Source organism: Aphelocoma coerulescens, chromosome 4 (assembly GCF_041296385.1).
Source record: "Aphelocoma coerulescens isolate FSJ_1873_10779 chromosome 4, UR_Acoe_1.0, whole genome shotgun sequence".
Taxonomy (NCBI): Eukaryota; Metazoa; Chordata; class Aves; order Passeriformes; family Corvidae; genus Aphelocoma; species Aphelocoma coerulescens.
The window spans coordinates 21,498,646-21,520,744 of record NC_091017.1 but is presented as its reverse complement, the minus strand read 5'-3'; the positions used below and the strand labels follow the sequence as shown (position 1 = coordinate 21,520,744).

Below are 22,099 nucleotides of genomic sequence, written 5' to 3'. Positions count from 1 at the left end.
CTAATGCTAAACTCTATAAAGTAATACATTATTATGCTGATACTTATTTTGCTAGAATTTCACTACCAATTTTCTCATTTTAATGCATTATGAGAAGAAATTGCCAAGATTTAGGACATATAAAGGAAAGACATGCATAACTAATGTCTCTTTCTCTCCTGCTGTCCATACTTCTAGTATACTGTAAATTGTTTTAATATAGCTGACAAATTTTGCAGTTGATGTGCCTAGGAATTTTGCTTTTGCTCTCTGAGTTTTTTCTTGAAACAAATACTCATTGATAACTATCATTGTCCCATGATAATTCCACATAGCTAAAATGCAGGGAAAATAAGATCCATATGTGCATGTGTGTCCTGGTCTGTACTTGCACTTGTTTTATTTGATATGTTTTTCATTCATTGTCTGGTGATTTGGGTTTATTTGTGGGTTTTTTGGTTGTTGTTTTTTTGTTTTGTTGTGGGGGTTTTGGTTGTTTGTTTTTTTTCAAGAGGTTTGACATTGTAATTTAGCACTTGGGAGCAGTCCATCTCAGTCAGGACATCATCATCTTTCAAAAGGGAGGCATAAAAGTCAGCACCAAGAAACAGGGTATGGTAAAATAAGCATGTGAGCTTCATGTAGCCAGCTGTTTCTGAGCATCTTTGCTGCACCCATGGGGGAAAAAGGAGATTAGCAAGAAGGTGAAAATTTTTCAACTAAGACAAATCTCTCAGTTCCTCCTGTTTAGATTCCTTAATGTTTATTCTGCTTTTCCTTAATTAGTCATTCAGTTAATCAGGTTATGCAAAATGATCAGCATTACCCCCTCTGTATAAATCAGCAGTCCGTGTTGTCTTTGTGACAAGGACACATTGCAGGCAGTTGGAACTGATCCAAAGTAAAGAAGTGTGAGAGATTTTTCTGCTTGTGGCATTTAATTCTTGCTGGCCTCTGCCGTTATCTGGAATACTCTCAAGGTGGTAGCTTCAGAAGAAGTCAGCACTAAATTAATTATTTTTCCCATCTTAAGAGCAGTGAAATGCTCATTGGCTTCAGTATAAGTTCTATGGGTTTTTGAAAATCCCTCCTGTGAGCACTGTGATGATCACAGTTTATCCAGAAGTTGATTCGTACACCCTGCTGTGCCTTGTAATATTTCTAGTGCCCCAAAGCTTGTGTCCATAAACTGGGCTCAGGGCAGTCTGAGAGCAACAGGAGCATGTGATGCATGGGACACAAGGGGCCAGATGCTCCAAATGTGTGGATATGTATGCTCTTGAAAATCTGATATATCCAGCAGATCCCAGCAGCATTCAACCTTAATTACCAGCAGTGAACATCTCAGTTTCACTGTTAAGAAAGGGGTCTGTTCTTTGTGTGCTGAGAATCTTACACAAATAACTAGAACAATACAGAGACACTTAGGACTCCCTAATTTACTGCAGATCAGATATTTCTTTTGAAAGTAATGTTGCTGAATTCCTTGTGTGAAAACCTTTTTTCCTTGTATTTTGGTTTTTAGATCTGAAAATACAATTTAGTTTTTTTCAGGACTGAGTTTAAGCAACTGTAATGAGAGATGCAGATCTGGAGAGCCTGTATTTTTCCCATATCTAGGTCACAGCTTTCTTTTAGATTCCATTTATGAATAATATTACAGGAAAATAGATAAATCAAATTCCAGTTTTCAAAATTGAAAGGTAGAATAAAATATTCCGTGGAACTGCTCTGAGCTCTGTTGTTACTGAACACATCTGTGCCCATACACACAGAGTTAGGTAAACCGAGCAAGAGAGAAGTCCTCTTGTGCCACTTTGTAAATGTTTAATTTGGTTTTTTTGGTCTTAAGTTCTGCTACAGGCTTCTTATTTGTATCTCAGCCGGGTGTGGTCACTGACACCTTAACCCCCTGCAAGCATATGTATGATGATGTGCTGGTTTAGGCTTGAGTGGAGTTAATTTTCTTCATAGCAGCTGGTGTGGGACTGTGTTTTGGATTTGTGCTAGAAACAGTGTTGATAACACAGGGATGTTTTAATTGCAGATTGTGGACATGGGCATGGAAGATGAGTATTTTCCCTTAGTGAAGTCTTTGTAACCTTTTACAAATTCTGGAATTATGTTTGATCCTGGCACTACCAGTTTAACTTCCTGTAGCATTCAGTTACGAGTCCTTCTGCATGGCTGGAGATACATTTTACTCCTTCTCCTGGAAAATACCACAGTATTCCACAGATGGAGTTGATGGCATTGAGTTGCATCACGGGATTGTTACTATGTTTGTCATTTCCTTTTCCCTATTGTAGTCCTCTCCAAAAATAATGGATTTCCACATCTCTGTCTTGCTTACGTATCAGCTCATGACCTTTGTATGTGTTTTATGGCAGTGAGTGCAGTGGGTTAAGGTTGTACTGATGTGAAACAGAGTAGCATTTAGCTGTTTATTGAGAGATACAGTCTCAGGTAAAAGGTCATATATATAAATAGTCTGGGGAGAACAAAAGGAAATGAAAGTTGAACTGAATAGGGTATTAGTTCTGTATTGAAAAGCAGTGATGCAGTTTTTTTGCAGTGAGATTCTCCTTTTTATCACTTCTATCTGAAACGGCTATGCTGAATTCCAGTTATTAAAGTATAGGGTAAACATTGGCAAGGCAGAACAGCAGACAGGAGGAAACTGACCCAGTATTTATATGCTAATAGCAACCAAGACAAAAAACTCATATATAAATACTAGATGTTTCAATGTGTGTTACCTGGTTTGTTTAGTATTATTTACTGATGTTGTTCCCCCTTTAACAATGATGTTTTTCATCAGTTTCTGAGTACAAAATGGAAGGGATGCCTAATACATTGTGAAGAGATTATTATTTTTTTTTCAGTTACTGTTCACATTAAATAATTTTCTGTATTTTTCCTGAAGGTATTTGTGCCACTGAACAATGGCTCTGTGAACTGATAACTGAATAAAAATCAGTTATTCCATCCAGTTAACAGTCATGAAAATACCTGTGACCATGTGAATTTAAAAATACCTTTGAAGATCTCCGTACTATTGGCCACACAGTTTTAGTCTTAGAAATACAGATTATTTGGTACCTTGCATGTCTTTTGGAGCCTTAATCAGCCATGAGCTATTTTGCATGGTCACAGAGGGGAAGAGATTCCATATTGTCTTCATCTTAGGAGTAAGAAGAGCAGCTCTGTAACTCTGACAGCACTGTTACATGACACACCTGCCCTGCTGTGCACCCGGGAACTTAGTACAGGGGGGGGTGTATTTGCCACTCCAACATCAAATAAGGGGAGATCCAGGAACTCTTAAATTCACTGTTTCTTTTGCACTGCTCCATGCACAATACTGTTGCAGCCTCAGGAAAATCCGCAGGTGTGACCCTGGTGACACCTGCCTGAGGCAAAGGCTGCACTGCAGTGTTAGGTGGAGGGAAACAGAATATTCCCTCCTCTGTGCTGTACAGCTGCTGACCCAGTAAAGAGTCAGCTGTTGCAGCCTGTCCCGATGCAATCAGCTAATGCATCATTCCTGCAGTCATTTGCAGTGTGGAATTCACTGAATAATCCTCTTAATGGCTGCTCATCATACATGAGAGTGGCTGTGCTGGCTCACACTTGGGATCCATCTAGCCCAGTGTCCTGCTTCCAGCACTGCCCATAAACAGATGTCAAGGGAGGAGAAGGACATGGCAGCAAGGTGTTTCCTCCATTTTTGCTACCCATTTGTGACTATTCTTGGAAGTTTTCCTGCTTTTGATATGGTTTGTGTATTTAGTGATGTCCAGAGTAATTGTCCTGGGTCTCTCTTGCACGTGTGTAATCTTTTCGCTTCCAACATAGCATCTGGAAAAGTGTGCCACAAATTGCTTCCCCTCACGTGAAGAACTGACTCCTTTTGTTTGTTATAAACATGGCTTTCACTGGTGTCATGTGAAGGTCAGCTGATTTTTTTTCTCCTTTTTTTTTTTTTTCTTTGAACTGAAGGACATAGCGAACAGTCCAACAGAACATCTCCACCACCCATGACCCCTACAAGCTACCATGGTGGTTGGCGGATTTCTGCCTGATGAAAAATTATCACTGGTATTTGCAGCCCTAATCAATGTGCTGACAACAACTGTTTTTTCTGTCAAAGCCCTTGCACAGAGTCAGTGAGCAATCCCATGTAATAGCTTTTCTCTTTTGGGGCACAAGGCCAAACACTTTGATGAAGTAAATTGGATGACATTTTGGTGAAGTCAGAGTGGCACATTCTTTATTGCAGAAGGGACTCTGACTCCATGTTTCTGTAAAAAAAAACTGGTCTGTGCTTTAATTAAGAAAAAGTTTCACATTGATTAAAGTTCAAGTTTATTTTAATTAAGGTGGCCTTCTATGTATTAACAGCTGAAAAATAGATCTGGTGCTTTCTAGAAGCATTTAAAACTTGAACTGAGAATCCCAATGCCAGTTTCCTCTGATTATGCAGCTTGTGAGACCAGAAACAGAGTAATTACTGAATCAAGTAGGAAAGAGAGGATGAGCACAGCATTAATAATGAGATTGTTCCAAAGATAACTTGGAATATCATGTTATCAACAAATAAGTTTATTGTTGTTATTAAAATACAGCACAATGTATAGCCATGGTTGTTAGTAGCTATTTTGTTTCCTAATTCCTTCCTTAAGCAGTCATAATCAGATGCATTTAAAGTCTTGTGTTACAGTGTGGTAGCATGCTACAAATACAAAGGATGTTAAATTGACTGCACCGTTCAGTATCTCCATAACTACAGTTGACTGAAGCTGAAACATAACAATTTCTATGCTCATTCAACATCTTGGTGTGAAAAGGGTTAAAAGTGATGGTCGTATTCTGCTGTTTTGAGCTTTGCATCCAAAGCTGGTAACTGTGTAAGATGCAAGTATGCTGTATGAATCCCTCTTACTTAATAATGGCATTGGATAAGGGAACTAGTACAGTTTATTATTATAATGTAAGGTTAGGAGGACCTGCAGGTCTCTAAATTTGCTACATTTGCAGATGTAGGAGATGACTAAAAGCTGTGCTTTATGCTGACAGACTTTTGACTGCACTATTTGCCAATAAATATTGCCTGTCAAAGTTAGGAAATAAAATGTTCTCTGGCTTTCCGTGTGATCTTCTCAATTCTTGTGTGAAAATCATTAAAGAAACTTAAAGATCAAAACCTGGGATTTGACAGTGTCCTGTACAGATGCTGATTCCTTACTTTGGCCCAAGTACTCTTGATAGTAGAAAAGTTCCCTTAGTAACTGTGGTGGGATTTGATACCATCATGAGCAGGTACTCTAGTTCGGGCAGGTGTTGGGAAGTATGAGATGGAGAGGTGGTTGCTGGCAGCTGTTGACAGTAAGCAGGGCTTGGGTAACTTTCCAGGTGTAGACAGTTAATGCTGATTGTTGAATACACCCAGTTGAACAAAACAAAGTTTGTTTTGTATCCAGTGCGCTGCACTGGAGATTTTTTTCTTCATGTGAGAATGGAAAGTATGCATTTGTTAATAAGCCATAGTTCTTAGAGCATTCTCTGGTGATTTGTAATGTTCTAGAAGAGTGATGCTCAGGTAGGACTTCTCCATGCTAGTAATTTTGTGGCTCTTAAGTTCATTTATCCCAGTTGTACAGGAGCCACGTCATTGGTTTTAAGGGAAATCAGGCTTTAAAGAACAACAGATTTCATCCCTTTGTTTCAAGAATTTCACAAGCAATGCTAAAAATGAATAAACAGAAATCTCAATGAATTCTCAAGCTTCAGTAATTCAAAGATGCACTGAAATACATATAGGTAGTTATGTAATAATGTTATTTTTTTAATGCAAGTGCAAAGGTTGGTGTAATTGCTTACTTCCTTACCAGAAACGCAGACAGACAAGTGCTCTTTAAGTCCTTGCAAGTGTGACCTGACTAAATTTTGTCAGTTTTACTACTCTGTGTGGAATGCAAGTGCCTGACTTTAAATACTTGCATTTGAAAATTACAATTTAGGTTTATTGAATCCCAGTGCCAAAGAGTGTTCTGAGAGCAAGAGTCACATTTCTGAACATGTACAGTTATTTAATCTATGTAATAGAGTTAGGAATCAGTTTAACTGTGGCCAAAAATATCTTAATTGAATTAACTTTTTGATCTGCGAGTTCACAGGATGTTTAGAACAACAAAATATATTCCAAAACATGCTTAGTTACTGAAGTACGACATGTTACTGGAAATGAGCGCGTTCTTTCTACTTTCTGGATTTTAAAGGGTAAAATCAAACATACTGCCAGTCCTTCAGGAGCAAATATGCAAGAACAAAACACTGACAGCAGTGGATTCTCAGCTTAAACTGTGTTTGAGATTCTGGTTTTGTTTGTTTGTAAGTTTTCCAAGTAGCCTAGGAACTTGGACAGCCTGCAGATGTGACTGTTGGGCCTGCCTCATATTCCTAGTAGGTTTTGTTTTGTCTTTCAACTTGCATCTTTCATGTTAATGGTGGTAAGTTCTTCCCCTTGTCTTAATTAACATAAAGATGTGCTGTACAGTTAGAGAAAACAGCCAGTTTGTAGGAGGAGTGGTATAATCTTATAGTAATGTTTGCCTTGTAAAACCCAGCATGAATTGAAGGACGGTAGGGAATCAGCAGGAGATTTGCAAGTGTTGGAATCAACTGTAAATAAGATCTTTCCTTAGAGAAGCAGAAAAATATACTTGTGTGCATTCCACCCAGTGCAGTTAAGACCTCTTGCCAGAGCCTGCATTTAGCAGACTTTTGGAGGTTAATGTTTAATAGGTTATTAGCTAGTGCTGTTTGCTGTGTTCCCAGTATATGGATCTCCTGCTCCCTTGGAAGTACTATTTTGTGCAAATTAAATGTGTTTCATACTGAAACACGTGAATCTACATGTGCTGCTGCAGAATCCATGGTGGAGCAGTTAATAGTGGGCTATCACAGGTTTTTCTGCTTTTAGTTCATGCACTTCTGTTCTCATTTTTCATCTCTGTTCAACATAATAAAAGCAATTTTTGTACTGCATGATTCTTAAAATCTCTGATTATTGCGTGCTTATCTTACTAGTATTCAGTCAGTGGCAAGCCTAGTCCTCCATTAACTGCAGGAATGCTGATTTCTAACTTTTGCTAGTAAGTGACAGAAGAATGATCTAACACACCTACATGATTCACTTGAGTCATTTGTCTGCAATGACTTGTACTTACAACTGGAGGTATAGTTGTAATGAAGATACAATGCCATGAAAATGGGAGATAGAAAACACGTATGAGATCACCTTGAAGGTTCTGTTAGAGTACAGAATGTATTTTTAACTCCTTTTCTAGTTCAGAGGTGAATGATCCAAGAACAGAATCATTCCTGTCCTTTTGTTGCTGGATTGTTACGTGGTCTGGTGGAATTTCTAGTGGAGTCTCAGCTTATCTGTATTACCCAGTGTTGATTCAGAGGGCCATAAAAATGAGCTTGGGCACGTTTAGTGCCAGTTTATTGGTATGCCTGAGAGTGCTGCTCCACCTCTGTTCAAAATTCCTAAGGCCTGAACCTGCTTTTATTACAGAGTTTGTAAACAGCATTCTTTATTGCTGAGAAGGAAAAGAGATTGAGGAATGGGAGCTGGAGTCAGCCTTTACAGTCGTCTACTCAGTTGTTCAGGTTCCCTGGTTAATGAGTTGGCCATATGGTAATGCAGGCTAGGAGAAATACAGAGGTAAAACTATCTGTTTTCCTTGAAGGATCTGCCTGCACTTTATGGGATATAGCACAGTTCAGACCAGTGCCAACACTGTCTTTTAGGGAGCAAATTCTTTCATTACTGTGTAATTCATTGTCATGCTGTGAACAGGAGAAACACCATACATGGAGAAAGACAGGTTTCTTAACAGCTTGTTTTAAACTTTTCAACCTACTTACATGGACTTGAGTGAAACAGCTCTGAATTTTGGCACAGCTTCACATTTTTCTAATGAAGAAATCCTTTGGCAAACACTTACTTGTTTACAGCTCAAACAGTTGGCCAGCAGGAAGGATGGAGGAATGTAATGGGCACTGTACTGACTTACCTTTGTTCTCTGCCTTTTGATGGGCTCATTAACATTTGCCCTTTAACAGCAGAGCAGAGAGTTACAGAGCATTTGCTTTAGGATTCATTCACATTTATTTTAAGAATATACTGAAATATCACATCATGCCTATTGTAACTACAGTAACTTACCATAATTTTCCTTGCTCACACTATTGTTTTGAATGGGCAGGTGAATACAGACATGAGCAGGAGGTCTGCGCTGTGGGAAGCTGAGAGCAGGAATTGTCACCATAGTCAGCCTTCTAAGTTCATTCCTGCATTTCTCCTGTGACTGTGATCATCTGACCATATTTGTGCTTCTTACTCTTGATGCATCATCTGTTCAAGCTAAGAGAGTCCAAAGTGGATGAAAGGCAGAAGTTATTCCAAGAGGAGCAGTGTCCCAGCAGTGTAGTCAGAACTCTAGGATTTGGATGCGAATAACTTCAAGTATCCTTGTGGGATACATTCAGGATTGTGACTGAGGCTGGATTTTTATGTTTTTCAACAGGCCATAAGGTTTGTTGCTGCACAGAGATGATAAGATGATGGGCTATCGTATCTCTCCACTGTAAAGTCACGCATGCTTGTTTTGCTTTTGAGCTTTTTGGTTTTATTTAATCCACCAGGGAGTCCCCAACATGCCTTTTGCTGAGATTCCTAGGACCCCTGATCTGCAAAGTCTACATCAATCCCACTCTTCCCTCTCCACCTGGATAAAGCTCTCTTCACCTCAGTTCAGAACATTGCCTGTGCTGCGTTTCCTTTGGCAAACAGATGCCAGGCAGCAGTCAGTGATTGCTGGGAGCTGGTTGTATCTTCTGGCTTGAGGCCCGTACATCTTGTTGCTTTTTGGCCTACGTCCCATGCAGGCTGCACGCTTGCAGCATTTTGACAAAGCTGCCTGGAGAGCTGCACAGGGCAGGAGGCTGAAGGGATTCCCTTAGGTGAATGTGCCTGACCTCCTGCAGAAAAAGGGCCTTAAAAGGTGTTGCTGGTTCACTTCAAAAACCTCCTGTTGTGTGTGCGCCATGCAGAGTCACAGGTTAAGATAACCTTACTACTAGGTTGATTGCTTAATTTTGAATGTTTTTAGGACAGGATAGCTTTGGGTTCAGATTACATCTTTCTGGAGTGTGCAAGTTTAATGTTTAGCCTTCAGGGGAAATTTGGAATTTGTTCACTGAATCTGCTTTGGTTTATAAGAGACATGATTTTGACCTTGAGAGTTTACTGAAACAAAATTATGGGATTCACAGCCAGTGACAACTACCTTTGGAGCTAGAAATGCTGTATGTGCAGAGCTGTGCTTGAATTTCATAGACTTTCTGAGAGCATTTGCTAGCTCCTTACCTCTGGAATCGAGCAGTGTTAGCAAAGTGTGTGTTTACTTTCAAGCATTTAAGCAGTTCTGCTGTTCACTGTGGCTTTGGTCAAATATGGAGGCTGTGGTGTTGTTTCCTGAACTCTGTCATGCTTGGTGCTGTGACTACTGCCCTGGGGAGCCTGTTCCAGTGCCCAATCACCATCTGGGTGAAGAACCTTTTTCTGATATCCAACCTAAACTTCCCCTGGCACAACTTCTGGCCATTCCCTCTGTCCTGTCACTGCTCACCACAGAGACAAGATCAGCGTCTGCCCCTCCTCTTCCCCTCATGAGAGGTTGCAGACTGCAGTGAGGTCTCCCCTCAGTATTCTCTTCTCCAGGCTGAACAGGCCAGGTGACCTCAGCTGCTCCTCATATGGCTTTCCCTTCAGGCCTTTCATCATCTTCATTGCCTTCCTTTGGACACTCTCTGATAGCTCAATATCTTTCTTACATTGTGGCACCAGACCTGCCCCCAGCACTGGAGGTGAGGCTGCCCCAGTGCAGAGCAGAGCAGGACAGTCCTCTCCCTTGCCCAGCTGGCGATGCTGTGCCTGATGCCCCCCAGGACAGGGTTGGCCCTCCTGGCTGACAGGGCCCTGCTGACTCGTGTTCAACTTGCCATTGACCAGGACTCCCAGGTCCCTTTCTGCAGCTTTGCCTTCCAGCATCTCATGCCTGTCTGTACATCCAGGGTTGTCCCATCCCTGGTGCAGAATCCTGCACTTTTCCTTGCTGAACTTCGCATGGTTGGTGATTGCCCAACCCTCTGATTTGTTGAGGTCTCTCTGCAGGGACTCCCTGCCTTCAAGGAAGTCAGTAGCTTCTCCCAATTTAGTGTCCTCTGCAAACTTACTTAGTATTCCTTAAAGTCCTGTGTCCAAGTAATTAATGAAGATGTTGAAGAGCACAGAGCCTAAGATTGGGCCCTGTGGAACCCCACTGGTGACAGGTCCCCAGTCTGATGTCATCCTATTCACTATAACCCTTTGTGCCAAACCCATGAGCCAGTTGCTCACCCATCCCATGATGTGTTTATCCAGCTGAGTGCTGCACGTTTTGTCCAGGATCCTGTGAGAGACAGTATCAAAAGCTTTACTGAAATCCAAAGGATTCCCTTGATCAACTAGATGGATTACCTTGTCATAAAAGGAAATTAAGTTGGACAAGCAGGACTGGGATGTGGTTTAAAGGAAGATAATACTCAGCTCTTTGATTCCAAAGAGTCTTGCTCTCATTAAGACATCTGAACTTGCATAGAACATCAGAATTTCATAGAACTTTAAAGCTTCATACACTTTAGGGTTGCATCAAATTTTTAACTTTGATATCTGAGAAGAGCATAGTGCAGAGGAGGTGTTTTAGTCATCCAATGCCTAAAAATACAAGTAGAGTAAGAGAAATCCAAATTTGGCAGTGGCAGCCGCACATATTGTAAAGATGACCACATTTATCGTGACTTTATGGTTACAGCATGGGAGTTAATCAAGGAAGGATTTCAGGCTTCATTCTGAGTGTGGAAGAGAGTTGGTAAGTGAATTATTTTTCAAGTATGTTGACTCTGCTAAACCTGGAATGATTACAGAGCTATTGATCTTTGTTTCCCAGTGTCAGTAATTTATGATGAAGCAACTTTAATTTGAGAAGAACTTCACAACTGTAATATACCTATGTGGTTTTAAAATCAGTATTGTAGGTCATAGGTGAAGTGATGAATCAAGGTGCCTTTTAGTGACATTTTTACATTTCATTACTTTCTGAATAGAATCTATGTTTTGGGGAAGTATTTGGGCACAAGCCCATTTTAAGTAAGACAGCAGCCCTACTAAAGACATCTGTGGTGAGGGATGCCACATGTCACCAGTCTTGACTGGGACATTGAGCCCTTGACAACTCCTCTCTGGATGCAACCATCCAGCCAATCCTCATCCACCAAACAGTCCATCCATCAAATCTATGTCTCTGCAATTTGGAGAGAAGGATGGGGTGGAGGCTGTGTCAAAGGCCTTGCAGAAGTCCAGCAGATAACATCTGTAGTTCTTCCCTTGCTTTTAGCTCTACTGTTACAGAAAAAAATGGCAGCATAATTCAGGTATGTTTGGATTATGTTGTTCCACAGCCTCTCTGACTTCTTTGTCCCTACTAGTGTAGTCCACATAGCATTCAAACCATGACTCTGGCACTTGCTTCCTCACACAGAGAAATTCTGTGCCATGGCCAGTAATGTAATCACACCCTCAGTAGAAGCATAGGAATAGAAAGTGAGAGAATAATATAAGAAGTGTGAGATGAATGTAACTGAAGAATCTCCCTGTGGATTTATCCCTACCTTTGAAAGTCCTTTGGGCCTGAAGTATATCTGGTACTCACAGCTGCAGGAGATTTATCCCATCCAGATTCATCCCAGAAGTCCCTTACTGCAATAAAATGGTGGTGGAGCAGTGTTGTGTGAGAACTGGCTGCAGTATGGAATTTTTGAGAACAACACAAGTACAGCGTAAATACTTGGTCTGTTCACTGAATGACTTGAAGGGATTTGCTGTCTCAGCAGGAATTTCCACCAGGTTCTCTGGGGAAATTCAGGATGACCTAAACCCTCTGGCAAAATCTGTGTCTCCAAACAAGGCCTGGTGTAATTGTCATTGTCATTACCATTAACTTTGGCAGAGAGCTTACAGCTCTATGTATGAATGGAGTGAGTGGAATATATTTGTTTCAAGGTTTCAGTGGCTGAATTCCAACTGTGGGTGACTTTGGCAGGTGGCTCATTCCTTGGTCGTTTGACTGGGCAGAACTGGTTGAATTAGGTTGATTGCTGTCAGGTATGACTTACAGCTGGCTAATGTTCTCCTTTTCTCAGTCCTTCATGAAGCAGAGGTAATGCTGATGAGTGGACAGATTGACATTAAAGCTTTATGCTGATAGCTAGCCAGATTGCGACTAGAGTGAGAAAGAAACCAGTGTTCCAAATTTCCATGCATTGCTTGGCTATGCCTGGGTTTTTGCAAAGAAATGTACCTTTTTCTATTCCATGGGATATTTGTATTGAAACAGACAACTTGTAAGTTGAAAGAGCACTAGGGTGACAAAGTATGAAGCCTTTCAAAAAATAATATGGACCTCTTTGTTTTGATGGACAACTCTAAGAATTCCATTTGTGTATTAAGCAAGTTTTTGAGGGAGGTTTCTCTTGTCTGGAAGAGTACTGCGTTCATGCACCTTTAAACAAAAGAATGTGCTGTGTATGTTTTAAATACCTGGTGGGTTTTTTGAGGATTACTTTATAGAAATGTCTTTATTACCCTTTCAATGATGATATTTAAATATAAACTCACAGCTAGTTTCTTCCAAAAGATCTGCATTTAGACTTCACAGTTACTTAACTCAAATGGGTATGAATTGTCCAATTATTTACATGTTCATGTACAGCTTGAGATACTGGAAGTTTTTTATTTTCTTACTTGAGAACATGAGTGTGGTACTCAGAAAAGCAGGATGACCTCTGCTAAGGATCCGTGTCTATAAACCACGTTGATTCATATGCACAGAGCTCTCCATACTCATGTGGAGCAGCTCATGTTCTTCAAGAACAGAGAAAGGTTAGTCAGTACACCACGTCAGATCTTTAGAATATGTCATGTTTATCTTTGAACCCAGGAGCTTCTGACACCTCACAGGGAGATGAAACATCCCTGTGATGCACCCAGTCAGTTATGAAGAATCTTGGTGGTGTTATTGTGTGGGATGATGTCACTTGACTGGTCAGCTTGTGCCTCCAGGTGAAAGGTTTTCTTGCACTTTCTTCAACACCCATCATGATGCATGTTTATACTGGTCATAAAACTGACTAGTCTCTATTAAAACTGCAGACACAGTTCCTTGCATCTGAACTTTGAGACAACAAAACTCGAAAGCCAAATGCAGGATGTATGGTGTATTATTTCCTTGTAGTTTTCAGTTCTTTGGTGGTTTTATTATATTTTTTGTCCCTTTGATTGTCAGTAGCACCTGATGCGATTTTGCTTGTATTTAGCTGAGAATGAAGGTGTATTTTAAATTACAGAGTAGCAAACTTAAACAGAGCCCATGCTTTTAGTGGCCACAGCCTGTAGCTATGCTGTAACAGCCCACAACATACCTGCTGCAGGCTGAGTCTGTTCTTTGTCAAATGCAGTTTGAGGTTAAGCTTCACCAGAGAAAAAATTCTCAGGAAACAAAAATCAAATTATTTTTTCTTCAGCCAAAGCATCACTGCTCTCTAGGCTTGTCCTTGGATTTATTGGTGTCATCTTCCAAAGTGAAGCTTTTTATATATTTGCAAAGATTTATAGATACGTGTTTGCTTAGTGGTTAGATTTCGACAGGGACAAAATGCTGCTTTGACAGATGCCACACCACATTAGGCATCTCAGTCTGCAGCAGGTCATATGTTCATGAGCTGGGCTTGTTTAGCCTGGAGAGAAGGAGGTAGAGGGGTGTTGTTATTGCTCTCTAAACGTACTTGAAAGGAGGTTGTAGCCAGGTGGAGGTTGGCCTCTTCAGTGAGTCAGTGCCTCCAGGCCCTAGTGCCTCCTGTTGTGATTCTCTCCCGTAATGTTGCCATTGTGTAGCTCCCTGTCTCCCTTCCTCCCCAAAGACGTGGTTTTCCCCATTTAAATCACAGCACTGCTACTGTTTTGTGCCAGCTGAGAGGCACTGCCTGGTGTCCATGTGCTTTGTGCCCAGTTCCTGTGGTTCCAACAGCCGGAGACTGCTGCAGGTGATAGGCTAACAGTATTGCTGGAACCAGCAGTGGTCCAAAGGTGAGATCCTGACTTCAGGCAAAATGCCCACTGATGTCAGCAAAGTCAGGATCTTAATCAGAGCAAGCAGTCCAGAGGCTAAAACTGGGAAGCTCTCTCAACATCTCTCTCTGATTTCCCTTTGCCCTGATAAATGTTTTATTTTTCATTTTATTATCTTCAAAGCTCAGTAAGAAGCAGCCTTCTGTCCCATGAAACTTTTCAACATGCACAAAGCATTTGAAAGCAACTGTGAGTGAAACAAAGCACTAGAAACAGAAGTAAAATGAATTTTACAAAAAACCTTAGGGTAAGACTGGTGTGAAAAGGAGTTCAGAAATTCTGATTTACTGTCCAGCAGGTTTGTAAAAACTACAGCAGGCAGCAGAACTGAGAAACGAATGGATAATTAAAGTCATTAGGAGGCACCAGCATTATTTCTTTAGAGAAAAAATTGTTACAGAAGGGCCTGTGAACATGGGCATAGGTATAGTCAGTGTAGTGCACTTGAATTTTCAGAAGGTTTTCATGGGATTGTCAATGGTTTCTAAAGAAGCAAAGATATCTTGTGATTAGAAAGAAAGACTTTTTATGGATTAATAACTAGAAAGCCCTAAAAAGATATGATTGGTTTATCGCTTTCTGAGAAGTCCCTTAAGGATCTTAGCTGGAATCTGTGCTATTTAACTGCTTCCATAATGACCTAGGAAATACTGAATATACTGCTAATAGAAAAGTATTCAAGGTAGGAAAAACTAAAATCTGGCTGCAAAGACTTTCAGAAGGCTTCTAATTTACTCTGTATTGGGTGCAAAACTGGTTAGTGGAGTTTCCATCACTATGTGCTAACTATGTCGATGAAACCCCACAGATTGTATAAATGTGTATACCAATGAGCTCCAAATTAAGCAATCATGAAAGCAAATAAAAGGTTAGATTTTCATGAGAAGCCACCTCTAAATCTGCCTTCATATCTAATGCCACATGCAGTTCTGACTGCATTTTAGAAAGGACTTAATACAACGTGAAAAGGTGTAGAGAAAAGCAGCAAAAATGATCAAACACATGAGCATGACTCCTGTAAAATGAGAGACTATATAAACTCTTATTTTTCTGTCTGATTAGAGACCACTACTGGAGCAGTATAAAGTCAAGAATGGTATGGGGAAGGTGGTTACGGAACAGTTACTGGCAAATTCTCATAATTCAAAGCCGAGGGAAAGATTATGTCACCACACCTAAAATAGAAGTACTTTTTAATCGATTTTAATCAATGTGTAACAATGTTGTGAAACTCCCAGCCATGGGATCTTGCAAAGGCTAAAACCAGAAGTGAGCACAGGAGAAAACTGGGCGTAATCACAAAGGTTAGGTTCAATGTTTGCTGTTAAAATAAGGGCAAGACCTCTGAACTTGCTCTTCTTCTCCCCTAAGCGTTCTTAGGGCACATGTTGATATCAACTGTCATTAAAAATTGTGGGAAGGGGGTTGAGCAGGGGTATATATTTGCTGGTACCATCTGTTTCTCCAGTGGTCAAGGAGCAAATTCAGTGCAAACTTTTTTAGTCTATCTGCTGTGATACAGAAAATAAGTATTTATTTCACTTACCTTTCTTTTCTTAATTTTTTTCTTGCCTCTGCTCTTTCAATAGACATGCCTTTATTTTTCTTTAAATAATCTTTATCAAGCTGAGTGTTTGATTTATCTGTATTTTGTAATACTGTTTTGCAATTTGTCACCTTTGATGTTTGTACACTGGTATGGAATGTCTTTCAGTTACAGATTATGTGAAAAGGCTGTTCTGGCCTTTCTTCTCTTCACATTTCAATTTTCTCTCTCCTTGCTTCTGTAGATGACCAAACCCCCAACGGAACGACCCAACCAAATGTGCCTATTGCCACAACCAGGCCAGTCAGACGGAATACCTCGAGTCAGCCTCCAGTTAACAGACAGTGGTTCATGTGGGAAGGAGATGGACTTAGCAGATGAAATCTCCTTCGTTAACAATGATGTGTTTTTCTCCAGGTTAGTGTCCTTTTTTTGTCTTTGTGTTTGTCTCTTTGTTTTGTACCTGTACCTCCAGCTCTGGGCATTTTGAACACTTAAACAGGATACTGGGATGTAAGATAAATTAATGTGCCTTTTCCTGTTGAATCCACACACTCTGAAACCAGCTGTGTGCTTTGGTTTACCTCTCCAACATAAAATTTGAAGCATATGAAGGTAGCCTGCTTGGTGAAGGAGTGCAGGTGGACAGGCCTGATCTACAATCAGGCAATAGAAATTACACCGAGCACAAGATGCAACCAAAATGTGTCTCTTTTGAATAATCAAGTGTATATGATCTGCCCAGTTTAAATCTTAACGGATGGCTGACTTTATTCTCACTCATAAATCCAAAAAGGAAGGGGCTTTTGAAGGGTTTTCTCTTTTTGGCAAGAATGATGCTACTGATAGTACTGCTCCGTTCAGACAAGAATAGAAGAGTATGTGTAGAGTATCTTTCTGAATTTATCTATGAGAGTCTTATCCATTTAAAGCATCTATAAAAGTATCTATCTAAAGGAGTATTTTGAGTTTTGATTGTTGGCATATTGTCTGTTAGGTGAACAGGTAATGGGCATTTTGCTTTTTTGTAAAGTCCTTCCCTGAACATGAGGCTGAATCAGGATCTTTTCATTGTTCTCAGGATATTGAATTGAGTCTTCTTCTCTCTCCTCTTGTGTCTAGTGCAGCACATGAGGGATTCAGGTTACTGTGGGAAATTGCAGTGTGCTACTGAAATATGGAATTGGCCTGATGTGGGAAATAGTGCTATTCACGTGTCATGGAACACAACACTGCGGTGTCCTAGCATACCAACCAGGAACACAAAGCAGAGGCAGTGCTGCCAGACACGTAACTGAGTGACTTCATTGTGTAAGCAGGAGATGTGTGCTATTCTCAGCACCAGTGCAGACAGACAGCACTCAGTGTATGAGACGAGTTAGCAAATTATGCACTAACACCAGGTTTTGATTCATAGTAATGGTGGTGAAGCATAGATATCAAATTTGGTTTCTAGCCCTTGGCAGGCACACATGCTCTTTAACTCTTAGCTGTGTTAGCTGTGTGTTTCACTCTCCCCAAGCTTCCCCAAAAATTCCTGCAGCCAGAACACATCAAGTTTGTTTACATGGCTTCATTATTCCAGCTGCTTTTGACTGAGATGACTTAGAAATCAATTATCAGAGCAGGTCAGCTGGCAAAATGGAGAAGGCAATACAGTTCTAGCAGCTAGACAGGGCCAGGCAGGTGGGGCTGGGGCAGAAGTTCCAGCCTCTTGAGTTGATGTGCTGTAACCTGGCAGAAATTGTGCCCCTACCTGTACTCTGCTATGTGTTCCAAGGTGTAAAGGGAAATGAAGTGCCCAAGGGTTGAAATAAAGAACTGCCAGGTCTCATGTCTGGGAAGGTGTGTGTGATTGATCTACTTCATGAGGTATCCCAACAAACTGCCTTTCTTCCAGAACAGTCCCCAAGAGATGTAATTATTTGCTGTAGGAACTCCTGCTTTCCTGTTAATGTGTAATTGCTTAGAAGAGTACTGTTGAAGTAAGGGACAGTTGGGCCAGTGCTGGCACAGGACATTAAGCACCAAATGAAATGTGTTTGTACCTAGGCAGAAGCCTAATCTTCATGCTCGGGCCATGGGTTGAAAGATGTCTGCATCTCTAATTTTATCTGGGAAATTAATTAACTGTAGAAATTAATTCTCTTGTAATCCCATTTTGTTCAAGAATGCCCTAGTTTTCTGTCCTGTCACACTTCTGTACGTGCTTACCTAATTGTGTTGAGTATCTACACTGCTGTTTGCTTCTAGTACTTTTTTGTCAGTGATCTACTGCCACTGCTGAAGGAGGAGTAGGTAGCATTTGCTGTTTTCTTCCCAGCTCCAGGCTGGCAGGTCGTTGGGCAGGATGGGATAGAGAGAAGGCCGTGGAGGAGAGAGAGGTCTCCAGCAGACCTAACATGCTTGGGGGACTGATGTCTGTGCACCAAACCCTGATTCCCTGGCATTAATGTAGCGCTCTGATACATCAGGAGTGGTTTTAAACATGCCTTCGGCAGCCTTGTGTCATTCCCGTGTAATTTAAGCTCACAATGAAGTATTACCTGGTCTTATTTCAGTGCAAGGCTATTATTAGGAGTTTTCACCTTTTTTAGCAGAAGGACTCTGGCATCTGACCTAGATTACAAAGTGTTTTGCAAACACACTGCTATTCTTGTTGGGGGGTTTTGTGTCACAAGGTACCAACAGTTCTAAAACAAATGTTATCGTTAATTATATGTAATTACCAGATAAGTTTTAGTGAAATTACTGTATCTGCTCAGCTATGATATGATCTTTGTTAGAAAAGATTAAAGGTTGTTCTTGGCAGTGACAATCATTTGCTGTTTCATGAAAATGCCTGTGGTTTGTTCCCTTTCCATGCTCAGATACCATGATATGGGTGGATTAGAAGAGGATGAAGGGCTACACAGAACAGTAGATCCAGAATTCCACCTTTATCAGCTTCACAAGTGTAACAGTAAAGAAATAACCACACACACACTAAGCCCCTAAGGCCCCCTCTAGCAAGGATTACAATCTTCAATAAATTTTCAATCAGTTTAATTTGACCCTACAGCCTTCAGGGAGAAACTGAGAGACTTCTGGCTGATTAGTAATTTTTAGTACTATTTAAAATGCCTCTTAATGTGTCTTCATACAGTTGTCCTTAAAATGAAGATCCACTGTAGTGGATCCACAACTACAGTTGTGACTATGTCTTCTAGAATGACTTACCATTTTTTAAAAAAAATGTTATGCCTTCTTACAGGTACGATATTCCTCACTGCAGGAATTTTTTGAAGGTGCTGCTGTCATCTAAAATATGCAATATATGAGTTGCAGTCAAAACATTGCAGAGCATAAAGTCTGTATCACCTGTATCACCTTCTGTTCACAACAGTTATCATAAGAAAATGATATATGTAAGGTTGTTATGTTCTTTTTTTCTGAACAAAATATGTGGATTAACTCTATATACCTGCAGTCCCCACTAGCATATAATATATGTGTTGTTTTGAAAATTGCCTCATTATTATAGCTGTATGCCAAGGGCAAACTCCTAATTATGCAATAGCAGAAAAGCATACCTGTAATGCAGCTCTTGAGTAAATCCAAAAGCAGTGGAGGAAAGAGAGAAAGGAAGGAAGGAAGGCAGAGGCAGGAGAGGAGAGACTGGTGCTCTGAAAAAAGGATGAAAGTCTTCAGGCAAAATGCAGCCTGTTATGTACTTCTGTGAGTCTTATCTCATTTTTGCAAGAGTTCCTGTGCAGAACTTCAGGGTAGCCAAACCTCCAGACCCTGGGAATCACACACGCCCTTTGTCTTTACCTGATTGAGAGCCACAAGACTCACACTCTAGACTCAGGAGCTTGGGGGAAGGCAACAACTTTAGTACTGGAGAGTGGGCTGGATGGAATGGGCCACCCTTGGGGCCTTACCAGACCTTCAGTGAGAGGGAACTAGAGTGAGCTTGCAGCTCTGTGAAGCAGAGTCCCTGTTTGAGTCCCTTCCCTTCCCTTCCCTTCCCTTCCCTTCCCTTCCCTTCCCTTCCCTTCCCTTCCCTTCCCTTCCCTTCCCTTCCCTTCCCTTCCCTTCCCTTCCCTTCCCTTCCCTTCCCTTTTTCCCTAGAAGGAAAAAGCCTGCTCAAAGCTCTGGTTCATACATAACTGCAGCAGGAATTGTCACGATTTTGGATATGTTAAGAGGTACTAAAACTTCAAATAACTGCTTCAAATAATAGATTCAAATGGCTTTTACTTCAGGGTTAAGATATATTAAGATTTACATGCATACAAAGGTAGGAGGGCCTCTTGCAAGCAATGCTCTCAGCCTTTTGTGCTAAACTTCATATACAAGCAAAGAGAAGAGATAACTTTCAGAAAAGAGGAAAAATGCTTCCTGCAGGCAAAATGTGAAGCAGGAGATTGAGGATGGTGAGCATAGATGTCTTTCCTGATACTGGCTCAGAGGTGTATGCTGTCTGCAGGCTTTGGTTGACACTGTTCTGGATCTTTTGCCCAGGAAAGGGTGCTGAAGTATGCTCTGCTGTTGTACATGTCTATTGTAGCACTTGCTGGAGCTGCGTCTCTTTGCACTCCTGGGACTGTTTTGAAGGGGGATCCCTCAGTGGGAGAGCATCCTGCTGTTTGTGGTGCTGTTAGGCTCTGTGCATGGAAACATCAATGAGTGTAGCTGGGTACCCATCTTTTCCTAGTAGTGGTTGGGTGCTGGGGAGTGGGTGCGTGTATGGCAGCCAGACTTCGTGAAAAACATTGTGCAGCTCCTGAGAGCCACAGCTTAGAGCAACCACAGCAGTTGTTCAGTAAGCCAGCCTTCTGTATTTTGTAGCCATGTCTTTGTGTGCCAGGGATCACAAATTCCTGTTAGTGACTGCCATCACAGCTGCATTGAGATTTGCTGGCACAGATACCCTGTGCTGGCTTTCTAACACGTGCATGTTCTCAAAGAGGTTTGTTTACATCAACCTTTTGTTCACAAAAATCCTTATATCTGGCCTGTGTCCTGAAAATAAAGGGATCACATGCCTAGTAGCCTGGTAGCATCCCTAAAATAAAGGGTTGGTTAATGTACCCTGCTGTGCCTTCTTTTTAATGGCACAGTGTATTTTCACTGCTAGTTATTGAGGTATGAAAACATACATACATTTGTACACTGAGAAGTTTGTGCTTACTATAAACACTTTCCCTATTTGTTGGCTTTCCTTTTAGCAGCTGCGGTTTAAAACCGAGGCAAGCCAAAACTTATCATTATTCTCTGGCATGTGATAAGAACTGGTCTGTTGTTGCCAGAACAAATCAAACAGGGGGGCTAGTGTTGTTTGCTTAGCTGACTATTTTTGTTTAGGTTTGGGGTTTTTTTGTTTTTGAAGTCTGCCATGCCAGTACATTCAGTCCCCATCAAAAGTAATAATTTGCCTTACCACTGAGGAGCCTTGCTGCCAGGTTTACATAAGGGATTGCAGCCAGGCAGCAGGCAGGGCTGCCCTCCAACAGCCATGGATTCTTCAAGAAAACGATTCAGGAAAGGGATAAAGGTCTGGAGCAGTGGTGGGGAGGTGGTAAGCACAGTTGCCTTCTGCATCATTAAGCTCGTAACAGCCTCTGGCAGGCCCTGTTCTGAGCCCTCAGAGAGGACTTTTTATGTAAAATGTTGTTGCTTTTTGCCACTTTTCTCTCTTTAGGTTGTGTTGAGTTAGTTTTTCCAAGCTGACTCATTTAACTTTGCAAGTACATTTGTCTCCACCCTCCTATGCAATCAATTCCCTTCTTTCTTGCATTGTGGGATGCTGGCAGCAGGAACTGCCTTACATAATGAGTTGTTAAGAAAAGCATTTAGTTTTCTAAAAACACAGCCACAAAGACATGTGATTTCTGTGTCTCTCCAAGGCAGGTGACTGTGAATGGCAAATCAGGGTGTGGTCTGAACTCTTCCTGGGTTCTTCTCCCCTGTCTATAGCCCAGATGTAATAACAGTTACAGAAACATGTAATTATGTAGATTTTTTCCATGCAACTCACTTGGGTGGATTTCAGTGTACTTTTCCAAGCATTTGCCCTTTCTCTTCCACCCTGCACAGGTTACTCCTTTAAATTAGGCTTTGTCATTACACTATTCTAACTTTCCTTTATAATTCTAGCCATTTTATCGTTGTCCCTCTTTGCAAGATTTACATGGTGACAAATTATGGCTTGTGGGATGGAGAACATTTTGAATCTGATGCTCTGACCTGTTCCACAGAAGTAGAGGTTCATCTTGGAAGCAAGAAGACTC

General features: G+C 41.0%; 1 protein-coding gene across 5 annotated transcripts in view; it reads left to right on the top strand.

The window, feature by feature from the left end:
• FAM13A (family with sequence similarity 13 member A) overlaps positions 1–22,099 on the top strand; it is a 123,131-nt gene that overhangs the window by 32,958 nt on the left and 68,074 nt on the right. For 4 of the 5 annotated variants that reach the window (XM_069013035.1, XM_069013034.1, XM_069013036.1 and 1 more), the window contains one exon: positions 16,069–16,241. In XM_069013035.1, coding sequence (XP_068869136.1) covers positions 16,069–16,241 — 173 coding nt within the window. Of the gene's footprint in view, positions 1–15,648; positions 15,808–16,068; positions 16,242–22,099 lie in introns of those variants that run through there. The other variant, XM_069013038.1, reaches the window with a different exon arrangement.